Raw genomic sequence first — 24,458 nt, 5'->3', positions numbered from 1 at the left:
TGCATATTGATAACGGATATAGGACATGCTTGATAACACAACTGTAATCATGTTTATTGATATATTATTGCGCAAGTAAAACCTTAGTGTTTTTATAAGGCATTTGTAAACGGTTATATGTAGAAATCATTCACACGTGGTTTAAAACTGTTCAAAACTAATGAAGATATGTTGAGCTTGTTTGTACTTGACCCTGGAAATAATAGTTTATAGAGTTAAATAGAGGTAATTCTTTTTTCCTGCCTTTATTTGATTGCTGTTCATCTTGAGCTGTGCTGAGAGAGACAGATGCTGGACTTACCATGGCCACATCAGTGAGGTGTCAGCATTGGTACACAGGGCGCCAGCTCTACCAGGCGAGCTATCAGGGCATTACTTTTAGCTGCGTCTTACAGCACTTGAGCAGTAAATGGAAATAGAATATTGGAATAATGAAATATTTTGATTTCAAGTATTTACAGATAGATATTAGTTCCAAAAAATGTTCTCATCTCTGCAACTACATTTTAATTATAGTTGGTATACTACTAGAGTGTATGGCAGTGTGCTGTGAGGACAGGAAGAGGAAGAGAGCAGTCTGCATTCTGGTTTAATGGTAAATCCACATACCTTAATAGCGGGTCATACAGGTTTTGTTTTCCATGTAAAATCACATTATTTATTATGTAACAAAATAAAAGAGATCACTTTACAGTAGACTTGAAATAGAATTTGATCCAATCATCCAGGTGTTTGCTCAGAATGGTCTGATGAATATTGAACACAAAGTGGATGACAGTACAAATATAGTGTGACTACACAGAACAACAGACAAATGGTTAAATCCCTGTATAAACAAATTATTTACTCCAAATCAGCACCATGAAATACATTTAGTGGCAGTTTATGTACCAAACATACTGTATGTGCAACTAAAAAAAAAGTACAGTACGGGAATAATTAAGCATATTTGCTCTACATCGGCAAAAAAAGACTCATCAATAAAAGGCATGTTATTAAATAATCCTACAACATACAACAACAATAACTATGAACAAACAATGACAATAGGACCATCACTGACAATAAGCTGAATTCCACAATAGTGAAACAGGTCATAAGGTAGCACCATTCAGCCCCATGGAAAAGACTGAGGCCTTTATTGTTAACACACACACTGATGCATGTGAGCTCCAGGACTATGTGACCAGGCCCGACAGGGTGATAATGATATTTTTAATAGCAGCTGCTGGTGACAGATAATTAGTGCTGATATTATGTATTCAATGTTTGGCCATTTAAAAACAATTATTACTGGTTTACCCCCTGACTTTTACTTTCAGAGGGCACAAGCTTATAACAGGCTTTCAGAGCACTGAAGAATAAAGACCCCCGTTTCCATCTGGTATTAGAAAGTGACCTGTATCTGGATGTTATCTGCATAATGACATCCTGTCAAGGGGCTGTTGAAGTTACACCTGGTGTTAAATGAGTGCTTTCATTATCTCAATTGCCCCATCCTAAGTCCCGCCCCTTTTTGCTCCAATAGGAGCTGAGTAAGCCTCAGTCAACTTCCTCCTTTCCTGTACTTAGATATGCTATGTGCTAGGCTAATCTATGTTGAAAAGACAACCAGATGATATGTTAAAAGATAAAAGCGACAAACTGTCACATCTCAAGTTGAAAATAGAGCCAATTAGCTTTCCAATTTCCATCAGTTGTTATTGAACTAGTTTGTTGAAGATTTGGTGAGAAGGTAAAAAGCAAAATGCCAGTGAGTGGGCAGTGATCTGTTTGTGAGGGAGTGGAGTGAATGAAGGCTGTGAATACAATAAAACCTTTGTCTAGCTCATAATTACAATCTATCCATGTTTGTGTTACTCTATGGACAGTTGTTAGCTGGCTTCACTGTTATTGTTGTAACTAAACAGCTCTTCTTTTGGTGTTTTTTGTCAGTTACCAAGCAGTTTCTGAAGCATTACCACCAGCCTCTGGACTGGAGTCGATCCGGATTTGCACATAGCCAGGACAACCAAGACGGACAGTTATCAGATTAATTTTGGCAACGCATAGGATTTTATCCAGATACGAGACACTTGAAATGACAAGAAGATAGAAGAGGTTTATACTTGATTTGTTTATATGACTTAATTTTAGTTTATGTGCACTGGCTGGTTGGTCCTGCTACCAAGCAGGATCACAACAGCCCTGCTGTAGCAAAGCATGTGTTCATGGCTGGGGCACAGCGTAATGTAAGCAGGCTTTACCATGCCTGTAGTCAGCATGACGAGTACTGAAACAGCTAATGAAAGGTGTCCGTTCTCACTGCACATACTGACCTCCACCTACTTACAGGACTAACAGAACAAAACGAGATTTGGTGCACAATTGATAAATGAAAATTTAAATAAATCTTAAAGAGTAATATTGTTGGCAAGAAAATTTTAAATCCATCAATGGACTGTATCTGGAAACAAAACAACCATGTACCCTTGGAGAATATGTTTCTGCTTCCACCATTTTCTGCTACATGAGCTATCCACGGCCCTCAAACAGAGCTGTGGATCAGTGGGTCTCCTATCATTAGCTTGGTCGATTCACTGTAAACCTACAGTATTTTACCATGGCTCCTGATCAATACTTACACATTATTACGGTATACTTAATTAATACTTAAGTATCATCATTTTACTTATGTATAAACCTATTTACTAGTTTTTTGAAATTGCAACAGTTAGCTATAATACAGTACAACCGAGTAAAAGATACAAAGGAGAGCATAATTAAGGAAGAGGGAAAGCTCTGGCTGACTCATAATCCCATGTCATCTGATAGACCTGCCAGAAAGTCTACTTCAAAATCAAGCACTTATTTTCAATCATTCTGTGCAATAAAGCCGCCTTGAATGGCGTTCTAAAGGCTCCCCCAGTTTTTTTTTTTTTTTTTGGTGTACAGCAAAAGAAATATTGGACATTTTCAAGTCTTCATCAAAACTAGAAGCTTATGAGCCCATTTAAAATGTACACTTAATGTGTACTTGCCATTTTCTTACTTAAATACAAAAAAGTTCCATCAATAATAGAAATTGTTTTCTTATAACATTTAACAATATTAAAAAACATTTACAAAAAGGAGCGCTATTTGGAGGAAAGTAGGTGCATTTGGTCATTAGCTCTTGTGCAGTATTTTCTTGGCATAAAAGTCTCTACAGGTTTCACAGCAGCGCTGGTACCATCTCATGTCCTGACAGAGGTTCTTCTCTCGGATCACGCGACAGTACACTGTCCACTGGTCCCCCATGCATTTGTAGGTCAGAGCAGCTGGGGTTGGGGGTAGGAGAGAGGCAACAAGTCAGTATTCATAAATGACAAAATGCATGTTTTTAATTGTCTTCCAAAACAACCAATACTGGCGTATGGCCACTATGTGACAGAGTAGGTGAGAACACTATTGTTAGCTGAGTATTCCCCAATTAAGACAAGTTAACCATTTTAGATTTTTCTTTGTTTTTTTACTTTGTTGTATCACTTGTACAGGCCTGGAATCTACACTCTTTATGGCTGACTGAAGTGAAGAAATGACTCCTCTGCAAAACGTTACACCAAAGATAACTTTCTGAACGTCTCTGTAACATCTGGTTACAATATATTTGTGTGAGTAGGAGAAATCTTGTGCTACTGTTGATGTCCTGTGTGAAGACGGACACTGATAAATGTGACTTATTTGTTGTGTCACATGTAGTTTACTGAGGAAATCCCCATTTTTTTAAAGGGCACAGTGGCCTGTTCATAACAGGACATGTCAAAGCTGGCCATGTGTTTATGGGAAGTATGTAGTAGGCGTTCAGTACAGTCATGTCTAATGAATGGCTTATTTAGGCAGTTGCTGTTTGTCGGCATTATAGTTGTTTTTTGTCACTGATACAGTGAACACAAATTTACATTTAATTTATCTTTAAAATATCTGTTTTCAGTCACTATTGTACACATACATGTATATAAATAACTATTTTATTTTAAATGTTACATGTTATGATTTTAATTATGTGGTGTTCTGTGTAGCATGAAGGGACTGCAAACTTTCATTTTACTATACAACCTTGTGTTGTAAATACAATGCATTCAATTGATTCCTAGAATTCCTAGTTAAACAAGTAACTCGAACTTCAGACCTTGACCACTTGTGAATTCTGTTTGTGCCTTAGAGAAAATTTCAAATTTCATTCATTCTGCCAAATGAATGTCAAAGTGAGAGAAGAAATCTGTTGGTACAAGTTGTTCTTTCAGGCCAACTGCTTTTAGACATAGAAAGAATAAAATGTAAACCATGATGTAACAGTTTTGTTAGTACACACGGTACACCTTTGAAAGCCTCATGAGAGCTGGAGCTGATGAATGCTGTGAAAACATGCTTATTATTTCACTGTGTTTGGTCAGAGGTTTTCAGTTATGATCTGTACTCTCGCCAGTGAACAAGGCATCTTTAACCTTTCAATCTGACCTCAGAACAGAGTTGTGACAGGTGCCTCACCTAGCCTGGGGGAGGTGATGGTGTTCACATTGATTTTCTCGTTGCAGGTGCCATGGTGACAGGGTCGGTAGGTCGGTGGTCTGAGTGTCACCGGGCAGTCGTTGCCGTGACGACCAGTCACTTTGTGCATACACTGGACCACTCGCGACTGCAGGCCCTTCCCGCAGGATGACGAGCACTGAAAAAAACAATTGGAGTCACTTCTTACTCTCTTACTCGAAGTTGGGGTTGTAGTCAACACAGGAGGTTCTCATTTCAACTATACCTGTAAATCCCCCTGAAGACCACTGAATTGTCATTTTTGCATTTCTGCTTTTGTACAGGTTAAACAATCGAGATATGTGTTACTTAGTGATCTTAGGTGTTAATAGTTGTATTTTTGTACTTTGGACAGAGCCAGGCTAGCTGAGTTTTAGTAAAGTCTAAACTGTAAAGATGGAAAATACTATCAGATTGTTTATTTAAACAAGTAGGAATATTATTTTGGTGCCTATGGTTTCTGTAAAATGAACTGAAGGATTGAATCATGAAGAATCTAACCGACCTAATGATGTGTAGTGTGTCCATATTGACAAAAGTCTAAACATTTATATTTGTGTAGGAGATCTAGGCACTCTATTTCTAAGATGAAAATTAGCTTGTTAGCAAAGTGTAAACTGCAATGTTGACTATTGTGCATTGTCCCTGGTAAATAAATAAATAGAACTCGCTCATGCAAGTGACCCAGTGGGCTTTAAGATGTTATATTATTTTTGTCAAAACATGTTGCCACACTAGGCTAATAAAGGGAACCTGCTTCTAATTGAAGTTTTATGGTATACAAACATGGCAGCCCACAGTCTGATGCGTTTCCTGCAAGGGAAAGGATTGCATGGTCTACTGGCTTGCTGCCATTATTGTCTCTCTGGCAGACTGCAAGCTCACGAATGGGATCAGAAAACGTGTCTTTATATGAAAACACAAATTCTGATTGGGAATTACAACCGGTTGCAACTAAATCATACTTCTACAGCCCAGTGCTGCTTCAGGCGGAGTACATATTCTAGCAGTGTTACTGCTGATGAAATATCTTAGAAAGGGAGCTTAGGGTCTAATGCTGCCATGTTATGAGTCTTGTGCACCCTGTGCAGCAGTTTTTCACTCTGTATAGATGTCAGTCCGTGGTAGGTTGAGGCCAGGAGAAAACTGGAACATAAAGCCAATAATTTTTATTAGGTGCATGGAGCAGCTGGTAATCCTTAAAAATAAATAAAAAATGAAACAGCTGTGTGGTTTCTCCTGGTCTCACTGACCTGTTTCAAATTAGATATAACTTTGTCACTGCACAGAGTACAAGTACTGAAATGCAGTTAAGCATCTAACCAGAAGAAAGCAGTAAAGCACTTGCATATGTACAAAAGTATAAGGCTAAGAAAGTAAATTGCCAGTAGGGGATGGTTAAGAATATGTTAATATACTATAAAACTTCAATTAAAAGCAGGGTTCCAATTTGAAGCATGTCCTTTACTAAACTGGTGTGGCAACAGGTTTGGACATAAAGGCAGGTCTTAATTACCTAACCTGGTCTGGATTTTATAGAAGTTCTTTGGATGTATAAAACCTCTTGAAGCCCACCAGGTCGCCTGCTTCAGCGAGTTCTAAGCTGCTTTGATCGCCTACACAAATATAAATGTTTAAACTGTCAGTATGGACATGCTGTACATCATTAGATCAGTGAGATTCTCCACAATACAATCCTTCAGTTCATTTTAAGGAAACCATGAGCACCAAAGTATCAAATGAATGATTTGTAATTTTATACAAGTAATATTGCTACTGGTTTAAATAAACAATCTGATAGTATTTCCCATCTTTGCTGAGCAAGAGTCCAGGCCAGTCCCAAATAAAGGCCGGTTGAATTCAGTGATTGAAGCACATAAAGCTACATTTGCGTTTACACCTTCTTTACAGCTAGTATGCTCTAAATGCAGGGATTGATGCAATGATGACAGAGCAAAACCCAGAATAGGAAGCAGCTTCAACAAAAATCCCTGGCCACATCTGGCCACTTTTTAAACCAAAATCTAAAACAGAGAACAGTTCCATGATGAAAAACACTGATCTTTGCTTTGAAAGACTATTTTTCTAATCTCTGTAAGCACACTGAAGGATGTTGCAAATACTGTAAGTGAAAATGTAGTTAGCTATGCTAATTCTTAATGTGTAACATTCATCTTTGCTTCTATTTACCTAAATGTTGAGTAAATATGTATCTAACACATTTAAATAACGGTCATAGATACTAAATTTGGCACACTATATTTTTCATAAGCTTCTTAATCCAAATAATGGTTAAAAAAAAAAGTTGAATTATATAATAAAATTCTGATATGAATGAAAGTTGACTCCTGAAATTGACACTATCAGCTAAAGAGAAGTATCACTCTTTGTTACTACAACACTAGTGATTGTACAGTGGTTTTACACAGCGGTTAGGGTTAGACAGACATTGGTTGCAGAGTTTAACCAGAGAAGAACAAAAGCTTCATTTTAGTCTGCCATTGAAGTTAATTAGTGACAACTGATATAATCTGCCGCCGTCTACATTTTTAGCCAGCACTGACTAGCTGAATGTTTTGTGCAAAAAGAGAACAGTGTTCATGTGTTTGTCTGTAGAAGAGCACCTGCATTTCACCTGATTATACACTAATGAAAACATAGCTATGGATATTATATTTCATGACTGATTTCTGACAATAGATGCTTCTAAATGTTACACACTGGACTATTTCTATCATCATGAATGCCTTACAGGAGAGACTGTCTGAAGATTTACTTTCCACAAAAACACTTTTATAAGTTATTTGCACAACCCAACCCCTAGGGTCAGAAGTTACCAGTTCAGTTCAACAGAGGGCTTCAGTGACAGGTGAAGTAGAGTTTGGTGCCATCTGCAGTACCTGTTCTCAGCTGACAGGTTAGTGGAGGGGCTCAAAACATAGGTTCAGTTTCACAACTGTCACATATTTCAGCAAAACGGAAGGCTACAAACTGGTGTACATGTGACACAGTCTTTAGTGAACAGTGAACAGTTTGACGTATGCTACTTCAGTCAATTATCAGCTCTTCTGATCTGGCACAGAACGTATGATAACAGAAAAACTGAGCGAGAAGCAACAGAGCTAGACAGTGTTTAAATGGAACCATCTCCATGTTCCTCATTAACACTGCTTAATGGTGCAATGAGCTGAAGCTCGACCGCTTGTGGGGTGTTCCTGCTCTGCAGTGGTCAGTACGTATAAAAAGTGCTCCAAGGAAGGAAAAGAACCGGAGACAGGGTCATGGGGGGCCAAGGCTAATTGATGCACGTGGATAGCGAAGGCTTGCCCCTTGTTGTCCGATCCAACAGACAAGCTACTGTAGCTCAAATTGCTTCTGATAGAAAGGTGTCAGAACACAGTGCATCATGTTATAAGGAGTTCGGTCTAGACCTGCTCCATTTGAAAAGTGATAACTTCTGTTATGAATTGGCACTATACAAATAAAATTTAATTGAACTGAATCACAGTTTGTTGGTATGGGGCAGCAGAACATTCTGACCACCAGGGTGCCCAGGTGCTCACAATGTTATGGCTGATCGGTGTATAGTGTCATTCCCAGGTCCCATAATATCTGTATTTGGCAACAAGCAATCAACTTTTTCTTGGCTCTGATTGGTTGTTTTCGTTCAGGCCTGGTGGATTCTTGCAAATGCCATTAGGAGCACTAGGAGGAGGCAGAGGAACCTGATTTTCTTTTTCAGACTGTCTCATGTCATGAAATGAAATTTTAGGCAAATACGATAATATGATGATAGTTATTTTCATAAATTACCTACAGCAGCTTTAACCTGTAACCAAACACCCATTTCCATTTGTGAATGTTCATAGAATATCAATGAACTACATTCACTTTCAAGATTTTAAAACACAATGATTTTCAGGTTATTATACTTGAATGAAAACATCCCTATGAATATTATATTCCATTGTTGCCAATAGAGCATACTAAGTGTTACACACTGGAGCTTTAATAGTCTGACTCACTTGTAATTTTGCACAATTCAAACTAGTACAAGCCCTAATATTACCAGACAGGATTTAGATATTACGGCCACTATTGACCAGCAAAATTTCATCCAATTATTTCTATTCACCAGTTGACTTGTTGAATTGCCATAATTCATAATCCATTGAAACAGAAGTGTTCCAGCTTTACATGGCAGTGTAGAGTCACAAGGCTGCTGTAGCTACTTCAGTTTCTCTTGGTCAGACATGACTCTCCAGATCAAGAAATGTCATTAAAAGTTAATAATACTGTGATAGCAGCAGTGTAATGGAGCTCACGTTGCCTCAAAACAACTCATTTGCCAAGCATCATTACAGCCTCAAATGAGTTGAGCGGTTTCCCCACAGACACGAGGAAGTGATGATGAGAGAAGCACAAATAGAAACCACAGCAGTCTGACGGACAGTGGAGGCCCGAAGGTCAAAGAACTATTCTTGGGACTGTTGTTTGAATCTACTGACAGACTGGGAAATGCGCTTGGGTGTTTAATGTGAGCAATTGACTCATTCAACACTTTTGCACTTTATCCCATTTGGTAATAACAGTGATGCCCTGTTTTTTCATGGGACTCTTTCAACAGGCTGGTCAGGAGGAGGTCATGATTCCCTTAGTTTATTATTTTTTTTACCGGCTGAAACTAATATGTAGAAGAATTGTTAAACTGACAGAATAAACAGGGTTCCCACGTGTCCTGAAAACCCTGCAAACTTAGAGAGAGGTCTTCCAGTCATGGAAACACCTGGGAATAAATTAAAATGACCAAACATCCTGGAAATAATTTGTGTTGTCCTGGAAAACGTTTATTGTATTTTACCCCCTCACTCAGATCACCTACATAAACTATATTTAGTTTGAAACTCGACAGTTAGTAGCTGCTCGGTGTGACACTTTGCAGTGGGTTAACCAGATGTGAAATAGAACAGAAAAATTTGTTAAACTCTCCATTTTCATTTTGTCCTTGTCAATCTAGCCGTTCACACCAGATGCGGAGTGGATTGGATTTGCAGTGATCTTTTGTGCGTCGTAATGAACCTAAGACACTTCATCATTAAAAAAGGAGGAATAAAAGTTAAGGTCAATGCCAGGCCTACCGGTAAATTATGACTGTTTGAGCAAGTGCTGTCTTTCCTGGAAAATTTCCTGGAAAGGCGCAGTGAGTTTCCCAGAGCTGTATCTGAGTGAAACAGCGTAGTACAGAGTACAGTGGATATTTAAAAGGCACTGGTACACGTAGATCACATAATTTTATACTGATGGTGTAACAACTGCAGTTTGAATGAGACTGTATTTGAACACAGTAACATAAAGTGGGGTATAGTATGTCTCTTATCCAACATAAGTGGACAACAGGAGCCAGTGACAGGTGTCTGGACTGTCCAGATGCTGACAACATAACTGATTAATATGGGCAGGCAGGGGTGACTGACAGAGGAGGAGAGATGGAGAAGTTTCTGACAGAAGTAAAAAGAAAAACTGAGGAGGCGTCAGAGGCAAGAACAGCAAGTGACGGTAACCGGCATAAACCTATTAAGACCAGGAAATATGACGAAGCCTACATAGCCCTGGGTTTACCGTGAATACGGTCGGAAATGAGGAAAGACCTGTGTGTGTTTTATGTTTAAAAACTCTGACAGCGGACAGCATGAAACCACACAGACGGCACCTGGAGACCTTACACCCCAGATATGTCAATAAGCCACTGGACTTTTTTCAGTTCAGTTTTCGATGAGTATCGCCAACAGGCCGGTCATTTAGTGAGCGCGGCATCAGTAAATAAAAACACACACCGTAATACGCCTCGCTATGCAAAAACCATCACACCAGAGGAGCTGCAGCATTGGACATGGTCAAATCATAGGTGAGAAAAGTGTTGAGACACTGAATACTGTCCCTCTGTCCAATGACACGATCGGGAGACGTTTATTTGACATTTCAGACGACCTCCAAGAACAACTCACAGAACATCTAACAGACAAACGTTAAATATAAGTAATATTGTTGCAAATTTTGCAAAACAAAAATAAAACAATGTTAAAAAGTCATATACCTTTTTGAAAAGGAATAAGCTGATGAAGCTGACAAGTGACCAATGTTTACAGTTAAAAACGTTTTGAATGTTACTGTGTTAAGTCTATAAAAATGCACATCCCAGTGAATCATTTGCACTTTTTTCTCTGTTTAGAGAATCACACAGACTGAGCAGTCTTGTTTAAATGTTACAAATTGAGTTAATAAACTGAACTTGGAAATTGTTTTTAGTTGTTGCAGATGTTATCTCAGCTCATTTTATTAATCTATTGTGATAATCAGGTGATTGTATGCAGAATGCGGGTGCTCGCAACTCATACAGTGGTTTGTACAGATAAATAAATAAATATTATCATGTTCTCAATTGTATTAAAAATCAGGGGGGGGCGTGAAAAAATTTCTGTCCTCTAGGGGGGGTATGACAGAAAATAATTGAGAACCACTGCCTTAGAATGAGCTGTTTTTATCTACAGAGGGAGTGGGTCCTCTTCTGCAGAGTCCACCATGTTTCTACAGTAGCCCAGCATGGACAAACCAAACACTGGCACTAGATATGGTCTATTGACTTTTTGGAGAGTTTCATGGCCACCATAGTTTCTCCTACATGCTTAGAATATGAGCCGTTAGATGTTAGATGTCACTAAATAGTTTTATTACATCTTTGATCTTATTTTCATCAGCCTCACATTGCTAAAAACAAACAAACACCAGCATTCAGATAAGCAGACAGTCTGGAAACAACCTCCAGATTAGTCAAACTTATTTGGAACACAAAACAAAGCAAACAGTGAAATTATAACCATAAACATCTATCACAGTTTACAGACCCACTGCCAGTTTTAACTTTGACCTACTGTACTTACTGCAGTTTTCCTGTGTAATGAGGGGTCATAATTGTCATTTCAGACGCCTCAGTTTCTGTTTGACCTCCAAATAAATTGGTTTAGGTTATCTGGTTAAACTGTTGGTTTATTTCTAACCCGTCTTATCATCTGATGGTTCGTCTTTCTTTACCTGTTGGACTTTTTAGTGATGTTTTAGTATTCTCTGATTTCAGCAGTTACTTTAGTCACTACATAAGTGTTCATGGAAATGATTAATGCTAGCCTGCTAACCTTAATTATGTCTCAACCATATGTGAACCGCGGGTTTGAAGACAGTCCTACCTTTGACCAGTCTCCAGTCTTCCACTCGTAACATTTGGAGTGGTCCTCACAGGGCTCCTCCTGAGTGGGCTGGGACAGAGGATCACAAAGACCTTGAGGGTTTGTACACGTCACTGTCCTTCCACGAACACCTTGACCACAGTCTGATGAACACTGGAGGAAGTGATGGAAGAATAAGGATATATAGAAATGAGTGAAAAACAGAACTAGAATTGTGTACAGAATGAGTTATTCTATATTCTATATACTCTTTATAACTATATTATCATTATGTCTCTTCGGGGAGGGGGTACCCTTTTATTTGAATAGGGACAGTGCACAATAAGACATTAACCCTGTATAAAACAAGGAGAGATGCATTGCACCGGGTTTTAGCAAGTTGCTATTTCCACCCGTAGTCCCTGGGCAGGTAGATGGAACATACAATAAATTAAAAACAGTTACTAAATTCACAGTTGTACAAAATTTCAATTACAAAGTTAAGAATACACGCATTCCCACATCATTAAAACAATTTAAAACAATTTACTCCCCTCCCGCCAACTTTTATAGATAAATATGCCCCCCCCCCATCAAATACACACACACACACACACACACACACACACACACACACACACACACACACACACACACACACAAATTCCTACAAGTTTGCTGTTACAGCATCCAACGTTTTGTGTGAAATGAAAATGTTTTAAAATCCGCACATGTAATCAGCTCTGTTGGAAGTGTCTTCCATTGATTTGTGGCAACAAATGAAAAAGACGATTTACCAAATGAAGTCCTGAGTTTAGGAATACTGCACTCTCCCCTGGTAACTGATCGGGTAGCTCTTGTTGTTTTTTCTGAGCAGAGTGTAACCATTTTTTTCAAAGGAGGAGCAGTAGCATTATGAATGATTTTAAACAGTAGGCATACATTTGTGTGCATTATTAGATTTTCAAGATTTAAAATGCTATATTTGGTGAGTATATGACAGTGATGATATTGACGTGTTTTTTTGTCTTGAATCTTAAGGGCACTTTTATATAATGATTCAAGTGGTTTTAAGGCTGTTTTACATGCCTGAGACCAACTTGTCATGCAATAGAAAAGATGTGGGAGAATCATTGCATTTAAATATGTATGTGATGCTTCAACAGTAAGAGAGTTTCTTATGTGTCTGTAGTTTATGAGGTTAAATTGCAGTGTGTTACTCAGCTTTTTAACATGATTTTTAAAAGCAAGAGTTTGATCAAGGGTAACCCCTAAATATTTGAATTCATTCACAATTTAGATTTTTTGCCCATTTACTAAGATTTCAGGACAATCCCTGAGTTTGCTCCTATTTGTAAAGAACATGGTTACAGTCTTTTCAACGTTTAAGGTCAAACAGGAGTTATTTAGCTATTCAACAACCTTCTGCATTTCCTTAGTTAATTTCATTGCAACCTCAGTTGTATTTTTTCCGTGAGTATATAACACAGTATCGTCAGCATACATTATTTTTTCGACATCATTACACACAGATAGGAGGTCGTTAATATATATGCTGAAAAGCAACGGCCCTAGAGTATTGTTCACCCGCACACACTGATGTTGGCCACTCAGGTAAGATTTTATCCAATTTTGTGTGTCTATGGAAAGGTCATAATTTGCCAGTTTGTTTAATAGTATGTCATGAATAACCGTGTCAAAAGCCTTGCACAAATCAAGAAAAACTGCTCCAACCACTCCTCCCTGATCTAGGTATGTTTTAGTTACTTCAAGGAAGTAGCAGCATGCTGTTTCTGTTGAATGTTTTTTCCTAAAGCCAAACTGCATAGGATGTAAAAAAGCCCCAACCTTTTCAATGACCTTTGAAATGGCTAAATACCAATCACATTCTGAAATCTACAGCATAACCCAATGTAGTTTTATAAAAATTCCAGGGTTTCCCGCAGCACTTTGCATCTAAGGCGGCCGCCTTAACAACACACGCCTGCCGCCTTAACTACGTCGTCAAAAAAATAAAAAATAAAAAGTAGGCCGAGTGATATGAGCGATGTCCGCTGTGTTACTCTATCCAGTTTTCTCCTTTTCATTCCAAACCGTGACCAATGCCAGTCTCCTTTCTCCGCAGAACGCATTGAAAAAATTATGAAAAACGTGCCATGAATCGGATAATAATCAGTTTTTATAATCTTTAAATATGTGATATGCCTCCAAATCGTTGGATGCATCCGAACAGCAGCATCTGGTGGTTGTCATCGTGCTATCTATCATCGTTCGCCAAACATTCTACAACATTCTTTGTCCGGGTAAAAAGAAAAGAAATTTGGGTGAAGACGTTCATCTGGCATTTGGATAGCCTGTCGCATTGAGGTAAGATAATTATTCTAAATTATCTAAATTCTATAAATACTTGAATAACTTGTACACTGTTCGCTCAAAGTATCTGAAATTATTATGATAGGCGTAATGTTTTCTTATCAAGGCTAGTTGCGTTTACACGTGGTTGTCTTATAGCTATACCTTTGATGATTGCACATGATTTTCTCTCGCATTGTACACAGCCAAATGGACAGAAAAACGCAACCCGGTCTGATGGCCTACCACCTTGACTAACACATTTCCTGCGGGAAACCCTGAATTCCATCTAAAAACAACATGTTACAGGCTAAGAGAACCATGTATATTGGATAGTAATGTGCATGGAATAATGAAACTATACATGACTTTCCTTTGTTTTGTTATTGACATTATACATCCGCCACCCTGCTCTCTAAATGTCAGCATTGCCCACTGAAAAACACACAGAGGCACTGGTTGACATATATGTACAATTACTTTCATTTGTTTTGACTTGATTGCAATAACTATTCACACTGAAACACCTCCATGCCTGCATTTTCATTTAAGGAGCTAAGAGGAATTAACAATACTTGAAGGAAGATGTAGACCTAGAGAAGGAATACTCACCTTTTTTTGTGAAAAAAAAAAAAAAAATACCTCTATTTGATAACGTGTATTAGGGATCCCATTTTTAATTCAAAAGTCTCTATACTGTAGATTGGCAGATTACCTGTGTCATTTTATACATTCTCTCATTGGGCTAACTTCTAGTCAATAAAATAGTGAAATTAAAATATTCACAGTTTTTCTGGGGACCCCCTCAAGGACCCCTGTGGGTCCCCAAAGCCTCCAAAAAATGTTTCTAATGAAAATTTCTAAATACAAGACAGTGATGTTAACTAAAATATGCAACCTTGTTTTTACCTCAACAAGCCATAAAATGTTTCCTGAGTCAAAACACAGCTGCTTAGTAGCTTAAGTTGGGTTAAGTAACCTAGAGCCGAAGGATCTGTCCTAGGTTTCTGCCTTTTAACAGACAGTTTTTCCTTTCCTTTAGTGCTTGCTCATGGTGGTACTGTTGGGTCTCTGTAATTAATGTTAAAGAGTTCGGTCTAGACCTGCTCTATTTGAAAAGTGTCCTGAGATAACTTCTGTTATGAATTGGCGCTATACAAATAAAATTGAATTGAATTGAAATTGAATTGAATTAAGGTTGACCCTAAAATCCATCCTGCAAACATTCTTAAACTGAGGAGGTGTTTCTCAAAAGCATAACCATTTAAGACCATCACACTAGTTTATTCCCATGCTTGGTGGTACCAACCCCTGCTCTATCTTCCAGATCCACCAGAGATGGTTAATAGTGCACATGAGACCTCCCTCTTGAGCTCTTAGAATTTAAAATGGTAAATGGACTGTACTTATATAGTGCCTTTCTAGTCTTTCGACCACTCAATGAGCAAGGTGTATGACAAGGTGCAAACAGAAACTATTTGGGACACAACGCTCCTCACATCTAGGGCCAGAGCAATCAAACATGACATCAGCACAGTGTGTGTGTGACGTACTTTGGACCACTCTGAAGCTTCCCACACAGTAAGGCAGAGGCGGCCCTCGCAGCCCTGCAGAGGAGGAGGTTTCCCTCCTTGGCAGTACAGGTCCCTGGTGTGGATGAGTGAGCCGTTCTGTAGGTGGTAAACACAAACCACCTCCCTCTGTTGTAGACCTTTACCACATGTGACGGAGCAGGATCCCCACTCTCCTGTCACCCACCTGTGAAAAACATGTATGTTAATAATGTTTACAGACAGTTCAAAACCTACAGTCCATTTGCTATGTGTCTGAATCTTAGGTTAGTTAGTCTTAGACAGCTATGTGCAGTCTCCTCCTGCTCTCTGCGATCACCGTCACTGTGTTGTAATGCAGCCAAATTCACAATGGTTGTTCTCATTTACATATTTATGTGATTATGTTGTCTTACAAAGGAACGAAATAGTAATTTAATCACAACTCATAAATACTAGCTGTTGATCAGCAGTCATTTCCAAGCTGCTGCACTGCAGGGGCTGATAAAATCATTCTTTTATAATTACGGGTTAATGACAACAGCTGTGCTGTGTATTCGGCTATATTGGCATTTAAAATGAGTGATCACAGAGGAGGTTTGAGGTGACAGAACGTTCTTAAAAGGTCCAGTGTGCAACATTTAGGATGATCTGTTGTCATAAATGGAATATGATATTCATAGGTATGTTTTTATTAGTGTATAATCACCTGAATATAAGAATCATTGTCATTACCTTAGAATGAGCCGGTTATCTACAGAGGGACTCTTCCATGTTAAACCACCATACTTCTAAAGTAACTAAGAACGGACAAACCAAACACTGACTCTAACACTTTGAAGGCTGATCTGTATTCAAATGGTGGCAATCTGCCACTTCACAGCTAGATGGCACAAAATACTACACACTGGTCCTTTAACTTTACTGGCATACAGCCACTGACCCTCACTGGGTAGCTTTCATCATCGTTCTGTAAAAGCTGTTTTCCCCGTACACACTGAAACACACTGCTGGCATTTATACACTGCTTTGGGGGAGAAAGCAGTTTGCAGTTTTAATCTGTACGGAGGGCTCAAAAAGATGCATCTACAAAATTGACCAGCTTTGTGTGGACACTTTTTAAAGCATAAACTTATAGAGGACATTTTAAAACAAAAAGTATAAGGATGATGATTTACATACATGTAGAGCTAACATAATGCAGGGATAATATCTGCTTAACATTTTCAACTTTTGTATTACACCACTTATTCTGAGAATAATGACATGTGGCATGACAACCTAAGACATATTGCAATTATGCCATAAGCCTCTGCAAAAGTGCAAACTCTGCAAAATAATAATGCCCAAATCTGGAAAAGCATTCCACTGTGTTTTTCCCACCAAATTAGCTCTGGTTCTTGAACCGGTTCTAGTCAATATTGTTGGAACCTTGATGCTATCTAATGAAACAGCCCAAGTTTTGAGCGAAACCATAGTAACCAGATGCATCATCAACAGAGTGCAAACCTGCTATTTTTTGGTTCCAGCTGGGAACCAACTTTTCAGGTTCTGGACCAATTTATTTTTGGTCGAAATGCTCCAAACGGTTCAAAAGTAGGTTTTCCACTGGAACCGAAGTGGGTGTGGCATATTCTACAGGTCATTGTGCATTGTCCAGCGCCCTCTGTTGATGACGCATGTGATTACAGTGGTTCCGCTTATAACTGGTGGAAGCTAGATAACACCAAGGTTCCAAGAATCTTGAACGGAACCGGTTCAAGATCCAGAGCTAATTTGGTGGATGGACACCTTTAATGACCTCAAGCCTTCAAACACAGCCATTCCTGTACAATGATATCAGAGATACATATAGACTCATATGGGTAGCAAAATGGCAAGAATGTGTGCTTTAAAACATTATATAAAATTGATAAAAATAAAACTGCTGAACAAGGAATCACTGAAGGGTAGCTAAAAATCAAATAAGTTCCAATGCATACTTGTGATCAGATATAATCTAACATGGTTTGATTAAAGGAAAAATTTATTAATCCTAGTTTTAGAGAATGATCCTAATTCTCCAATTTTTTTTCAATTGCCACATCTGTCTTATGGCCGCTTAACTGAAGTCTACAAGCAACCAGCAGCTACAAAGTGTGTGTGGGTTTGTGTCTCACCGGTACTGGCAGGGGTGAGAGTTGCAGGGTCGTACTTGGGGGTGTGGTCGGTTCTCCGGTTGACAGTAGCTACTGTTGACCACCTCCATAGTTTTATTGGCTATCCTCATACAGGAAACCACCGTCCTCCTCTCACCTGCACGCACACACACACACACACCATAAATAACTCAGTGCTCCAATGTTCTGAGGGGTTTTGGAACGTCCAGGAAAGAGCAGTTTGTACGGTAATTAACTGACTGAATGTGTCATCGTCTGAATCAGGCAGAGGTTCTGATGTAGGGGATGGTGGGACTGGCTGACAGAGCACACCTGTGGGTATTTAACTTTCAGAAGGGGATTGCAAGTGCCTCTGGGTTTTTTTTAGGGTAAAACCATATTTCACACTTTGTCTATTATGATGAGACTCTGAGTACACACTTCTGGGATTCATAGCGTTCTGAAAACTGAGGCTTGATAAGGATGATCTCATTATGGTTGCTTTGAAAAACAACTTTATATTAGTAACAGTGAGAACCGTAAAGAAAAACCACACTGACTACAGCGTGGAGACTTTTTTTTTGGGGGGGGGGCTTTTATTGCCTTTATGATAGTGACAGCCGAAGACAGACAGGAAAGGGGGGCAGAGAGAGGGGATGACACGCAGCAAAAGTCGCAGGTCGGATTCAAACCCTGGGCCACTGCAGCAAGGACTCATCCTCGGTACATGGGTCGCCAGCTCTACCCACTGAGCTACAGCGAGGAGACTTTAAGCTTGGCCCAGTAATTCAGCAAAATAGATGCATCAAGGAACACAGACTGAGAAACAATCTGCATCCTGATCCCTGCTTAGAAAACCCCAGAAATTCTTCATTTTTTTCAGAGCTGCTGGGTTGAGCTGCTTACCATTTTTCAGGACATGCTAATACTCACTGTTAAGGAGCGACAGAGAAGAAGTAGATTATGCTGTAGGTTTAAAGAGTCTTTCTTGCTATAAAAACACTATTAGAACCCATTTTAAGCAACAGATGTAAGCTGACCACAGTCCGTTTCCTTCAAGCTTGAATAGGCAATATAAGTTCAATATTCAGTTAATTTTAAGGAAACCAAAATATTGACTGATTTGTAACCGAAATGTTATTCAATAGCCAAAAGTAATAGTAAGTTTTATGCAAAAGGATTAAAGGCTTGTCCCAAATAAATGCAGGTTGAGTTCAGTGATTAAAGCAAATAAAAGCCTGGGGTATTCATTTAAGTTGTACGGTATAAGTCATAATGTATTTTATAAATGTTGGAAAAGGCTTACAAGGTATGTATTCAGTGTACATTGAAAATAGGGCAACATTGGTGTGCATATTTCTGTGTTTCTTGTAAAGACTGTCCTCACCAGAAAAACTTCAGCATTGGTTCCCTTGTAAAGTCAGTTTACATACTATGATGTATGCTCTAGATGTCAAACCAAACATCTACATGGGATCTCAAGCAGATAGATGAACTCTGATCCGCCATTAAAACGAGATAAGCTGAACAGGGGTGGGCTTACTCCTACTCCTTAGCTGCTTCACTGACTGCTAATCCAGGAGCACCTGACCTCGTCTCCTGGATAAAAGCAGTGGACTGCAACATCAAAGTGCTCTCTTCACATGTACTTTGAAATATTTTGAGCGCTGGATACCAATATTACAAAGCAATAAGAGGATAAGATGATGTGCTCAGGAAATCAGCAGTGGGGTGCCTGACAATTAGGATTGTCCTGTGTGTGTGTGTGTGTGTGTGTGTGTGTGTGTGTGTGTGTGTGTGTGTGTGTGTGTGTGTGTGTGTGCGAGAGGGGGGGGGTTACACAGTGGGAAGCCTGCTCTGTCTAATGTGCTGTTGACCATTGGCTCGGATTAGCCACTGGTCTTTCCAGACTCCCTGCCATCCTCCCCCCTTTGACTCCAGACGTGGCTCCAGTCTGCCCAGTTTATCCACAGCAGCAAATCAGCCTTCATTTTCCCATTTTAATATTTTACTACTAAAAATATAAGAGCTTTCAGAGGATTACCTGGACTATGACATGACATGAATTTCCTTCTTACTGTTAGGTAGACCTTTCTAGGACCCCATTTTGCCCCTGGAACTGACTGGAGGCCGATTTCTCTGTGGCATGGATTCAACAGGTTTCTGAAAACATTCCTTGCAGTTTCTGGTCCATGTTGACATGACAGCCTCATGCAGTTGGTGCAGATCTGTCTGCTGCAACGTTCACCAAGCTGCAAATCACCTGCTTTACCTCATCCCACAGGTGCTCTATTAGACTGACAGCTGGTGGCTGTTGAGGCCTCATGACACATTTTTTAAACTTTTTTGAAACTATGCTTGTTTGGTATTAAGGGGCCTAATGTGTGCTCACGCTATGAGCAGCAGCGTGAAGCATTGACGTAGTGCAGGATGGATCCAAGTATTTAGGCCACATTCTGACCCTACAGATGCAGCTGTCTAGAATTGACTGTTGGTCCATGACAGGCCCTTGCCTATCTGACAGGAATGAATGGATATATCGGTCTGGCAGCTGTCTGGAGGCAGCAATTCTGTGTGGCTGGTACAGTACCATCTGCACATGGCAGCAGAAATTGCATCATGCTCTGTAAACTCTAGACGCTATTTTGAGTGAAACTCCCAGAAGATCCATGGTTTCTGACCACAACGTCTGGCATCAATGATCGTTACACGGTCCAAGTTCTATTAGATTTCTTCACTATTTTGATGTTTTGTGTAAAAACCACCTGAACCTCTTAAACATTCTTGACATTTCTTCAGTTTCATACACAGGAGTCATACTGACTGGAATACTGATTCTGAGGTACAGCAGTGATGCTAGATGAAGCAACTGTTGTGTAATGTGTTGCAATAATGATTCAAACACATGGAAATATATTGATTGGAATTACTAACGGTGAAAATAATCTTTATAAAAGGATATCTGCCTATGATTGCAGAATCTGTAGCCAAGGGACTATGATTTTAGAGGAAGTTAACAGTCTGTGTGAAGAGCAAAAGAGGTGGAACGACAGAGAATAAGACAATAATTTAGCTTATTTTTTAGCATACATATGCAGATATACAGTATGTAGGTATGGAATTGATAAGATTTTATTGATACCAGTGCCATTGTCAATTCTTTATTGGTCCAGTTCTTTATTGATTTCCTTATTGCTTGCTGATCAATTTTCTGTGTTGGAAAAAAGTAGGTGTACCCAGGTTTTCAGCATTGGTGCACCTGTATTATCTGTGAGTCTGAACACAGTGTAGAAACAGGTTAGAAAAACGGTTGTAGCCTGAGAGCTTACTGTAGCAACAGTCTGTGTGTCATCGTCTAAAATGGATGAAATGAGAATATTTGTGAAGCATTTGTTTTCCTTTAGGTTTTCTTAGCCAAAGAAAACAATCTGAAAACAATCTTTTGCAATCCAACTGTCAGAAAAACATATCGCCATTGATAAAGGATGGATCGGGCTATTTGGAATCTCAATTCCCATCCATTGATTTATGTTTATAGAGATTAGCCAAAATGTGTCTCTCTTTAACCAGGAGACGAGGTCAGGTGCTTCTGGATTAGTAGTGAGGCAGCTGGGGTTAAACCCACCACAGTTTAGTTTATCTCTTTTTTTAATGGTGGATTAGAGTTGATCTATCTTCTGCTGGAGATCCTCTGTAGCTCCAGAGCGCGCATCATTGAGAGTAATGTCAAACTGATCGGGTTCTCTAGAGACACAACTGACTCAACAGGGAAGCCAATGCTTCTATTAGGATCCTTATTTTATAACGACAACCAGACCCGGTGATTCTGACGGCCGTATCTTTTGAGATTAACAAAACTAATCGTTAGATGAGGTAAATCTCTATTTGAGAAAATAAAAGTGAATTTGAGGAGACAGAGAAAGTGCCATTGTTCTGTTTCCTACACTGAGGCTTTAAAAACATCAGATGTTGATGATGTGCAGTATAATTATCAGGCTACTCAGGCAGCAGGAACTGTGGTAGGAACAAGGTTTTCTTGCTCTTATTTTGATTTAACTGTTGTTATATTTTTATAGTATTTAATGTTACATTTATTCTATCTCCAGTGTCATTTATGTTAGCATTTTTCTATTTCTTGGCTTTGCTTTACTCGATTGCTGCCAACCAAAGTTCCCTCTCTGGGATAATACAGAGCTCTTGACTCTCAGCACTGTCTCATGTTCTGTCAAGTCAGGTCAGGTGTATTTGTAAAACCCAACATCACATACAGTGTCTAATGTTTCCTGACTCCGTCTGATCTCTCTAAAAAAAACAAGGATAAAGCATCAACACACATGGCGGAAACCTTGGCTGAGGCAGAGAGAAATAAACCAGATGACATTTTCAAAAACATTTTCATTGCTGTCACCTAACATGACTTCACTATTGAGACAACCTAATTTCCCCACAGAGAGTACAGTATGATGTGATGATATGTGTGTGCAACCATGAGTGATAGTTTGATGGTGTGTTACCTCCTCCGCATTGGACAGTACAGTCCTGCCAGCTGCTGTGTGTCCAGATGTAGAGATACTCTGGTTCTTTCTGCTCCTCACTGCTCCTGTCCTGAGTCGTGTTCAGAGACACTGTGTACTCATAGTGGATTCCGTAGCTCTGGTCATGGAAGAGCAGCACCTGGGGACACGACAGAGAGGGGCTTCAAGAAAAAGAAGTGGGGCCTAAATCTTACAAACCTCCACCGCAGTTTGCCTGCTTCTGTAGAACAAAGTTACTTTGCAACTAAACCCCTAAATTCTAATAGCTATCTCCTTCCCAGCAAATGTAAAAAATGCAGCAGAGTCAATCAAATAAGGGACATGGCCATGTGGCTCTGGAGTGTGTGACGCAGGAGGTAACACCAACCAGAGCAACAGACTGACCACAGAGTACAACGGCCGGTACTAACTAAGCTAACCAGCCATGAGTAACTGCTGCCAGACTCTCCATGTCTGTCCAGAGTCGACTGGAGCACATTTACGGCCGTTTGTAAAGGTTTCTGCTCAGTACTTATGTTGTACAGTTGGCTAAGCTATGTTAGCTAGGCTAGCGGCTCATTGCTAATGGAGCGAACCAGCAGCTGCTGTCAGACGCTTCATGTGTGTCCACTGGAGCTTTTACAGTCACTTGAAGCACATTTCTGCTCGTTTCTGTGCGGTACTTATGTTGTACAGTTGGCTAAGCTAGCGCCTCAGAGAGGTTAACTCTCCGGTGTCTGTGGTCTGAGTGTCACGCTAACGGCTACACAGCTGGCCACAGTCACAGAGTGGAGATGTTGTTGTCTTATACAAGCAGTGGTTGTAGCAGACTTTACTGTACTAAATAAACCTAGCCAAGGTTACAGTAGCTCTATCCACTTATACAGTAAATCGACATTTAAAGGGTCAGCCCGCTCGAGGCGTGCCATGACGCCATTGTGTTTACGGCCTCTCAGCAGGGGACAGCCGCACTGCTTGCTTGGGAGCAGTGCCGACCTGTGACCTCCCCTCTCCTTAGCGGAGTCCCTTTAGCTGGAGTCTACAGAGAAAGCTCGGTTTTTTCTCTCCATGTTCAGCCCTCAGAACATTTGTAGCTTCGACCTGAATCTCTGTGGTTGGAGTTAAGTTTCACTCCTGTGTTCCTGTCTGTACTTGCAGCTTGATTTTACTGCTCACTGATTATTGTCCTGTGAAGTTACTGCTGGTGCAAACTGAACCTTTCCTGCTGCTTTACATTAGAACCCCCCAAAAACTGCAGTAGATTTATTTTAACCTGCTTCCAATACAAAGCCATTTGTCTAAGAATTGTTCTAGAAGGGAGTGTATCCTGGAACTAAACAGAATAAGACTTATTACGCACAAACTGTCGGGCCAGGGTCCATTTCCAGCCCTCCATCCCCATCCCATGATGATAACAAATAAAATCAATAAAATGACCTGCAAGATTATTATCATTATTTTTGATGATATAAAATGATTATATAAAATGTATAGAAGCTGCTGTTTGCATTTTGTTGTTAAGTATGATTGTATTTTTGCTGTGTTTAAATTTGAACTGGAAGGAGGTTTAGTTAGGACTCCACTCAATGTAGTATTTTATGAATAAGTAAGCTCAGTGTACTCTGCAAATGGACAACCCTGACATGAGATTCATTAGCTTCCATTACAGCCCAGACCATTGCCTTACAACTATGCCCAATAGTGTAATCAAGTGTTCAGCCCTGTCTCCAGCTCTGCATGGGGTGACTGTGTGTGGTCTTTTGTGTGCATAAAGCGTAGATATGGAGTATTTTAACAGAAAAAGGATTTAGGATTAGAGTTTCGTTTTCACAATATTTTTCGGAGTTAGCATATCTTCAGTTAGCATTAGCATGTACGTTAACTTCAGGTTCCTCTGGTGATGTTTCTGGCTCTGCCTTTTTCTGGTCTTTAGCTCGGTTTTTAACTCGATTTTAGATCATAGGAAATATGAGTAACTTAGCTCAGGTAGGGCAGTGGGGTCCCCAGCAGAAGGAAGAATAGAATATTTGAACTTTTATCACATTTCTTTGGAAGAAGGAAAAAGGACAAAAAAATGTGTTGACTGTAATTGATTGTAATCAGTGCTAGTACCACAGTGTAGAAATACTCTGACAC

At 39.5% G+C, this 24,458-nt stretch overlaps 1 protein-coding gene across 3 annotated transcripts in view; it reads right to left on the bottom strand.

Annotated features, from left to right (window-relative positions):
* Positions 1 to 573: 573 nt before the first annotated feature.
* adamts17 (ADAM metallopeptidase with thrombospondin type 1 motif, 17) overlaps positions 574 to 24,458 on the bottom strand; it is a 118,671-nt gene continuing 94,786 nt past the window's right edge. For all 3 annotated transcript variants that reach the window (XM_051379985.1, XM_051379986.1, XM_051379987.1), the window contains 6 exons: positions 22,323 to 22,482; positions 17,830 to 17,965; positions 15,674 to 15,878; positions 11,790 to 11,942; positions 4,510 to 4,687; positions 574 to 3,299 (listed from right to left, as the gene is read on the bottom strand). In XM_051379985.1, coding sequence (XP_051235945.1) covers positions 3,148 to 3,299; positions 4,510 to 4,687; positions 11,790 to 11,942; positions 15,674 to 15,878; positions 17,830 to 17,965; positions 22,323 to 22,482 — 984 coding nt within the window. In that variant the 3' untranslated portion in view covers positions 574 to 3,147. The remainder of the gene's footprint in view (positions 3,300 to 4,509; positions 4,688 to 11,789; positions 11,943 to 15,673; positions 15,879 to 17,829; positions 17,966 to 22,322; positions 22,483 to 24,458) is intronic.

Source organism: Dicentrarchus labrax, unplaced genomic scaffold, assembly GCF_905237075.1.
Source record: "Dicentrarchus labrax unplaced genomic scaffold, dlabrax2021, whole genome shotgun sequence".
NCBI lineage: Eukaryota > Metazoa > Chordata > Actinopteri > Moronidae > Dicentrarchus > Dicentrarchus labrax.
Note: the sequence above shows the minus strand (reverse complement) of the source record. Positions and strands in the feature narration are given on the sequence as shown.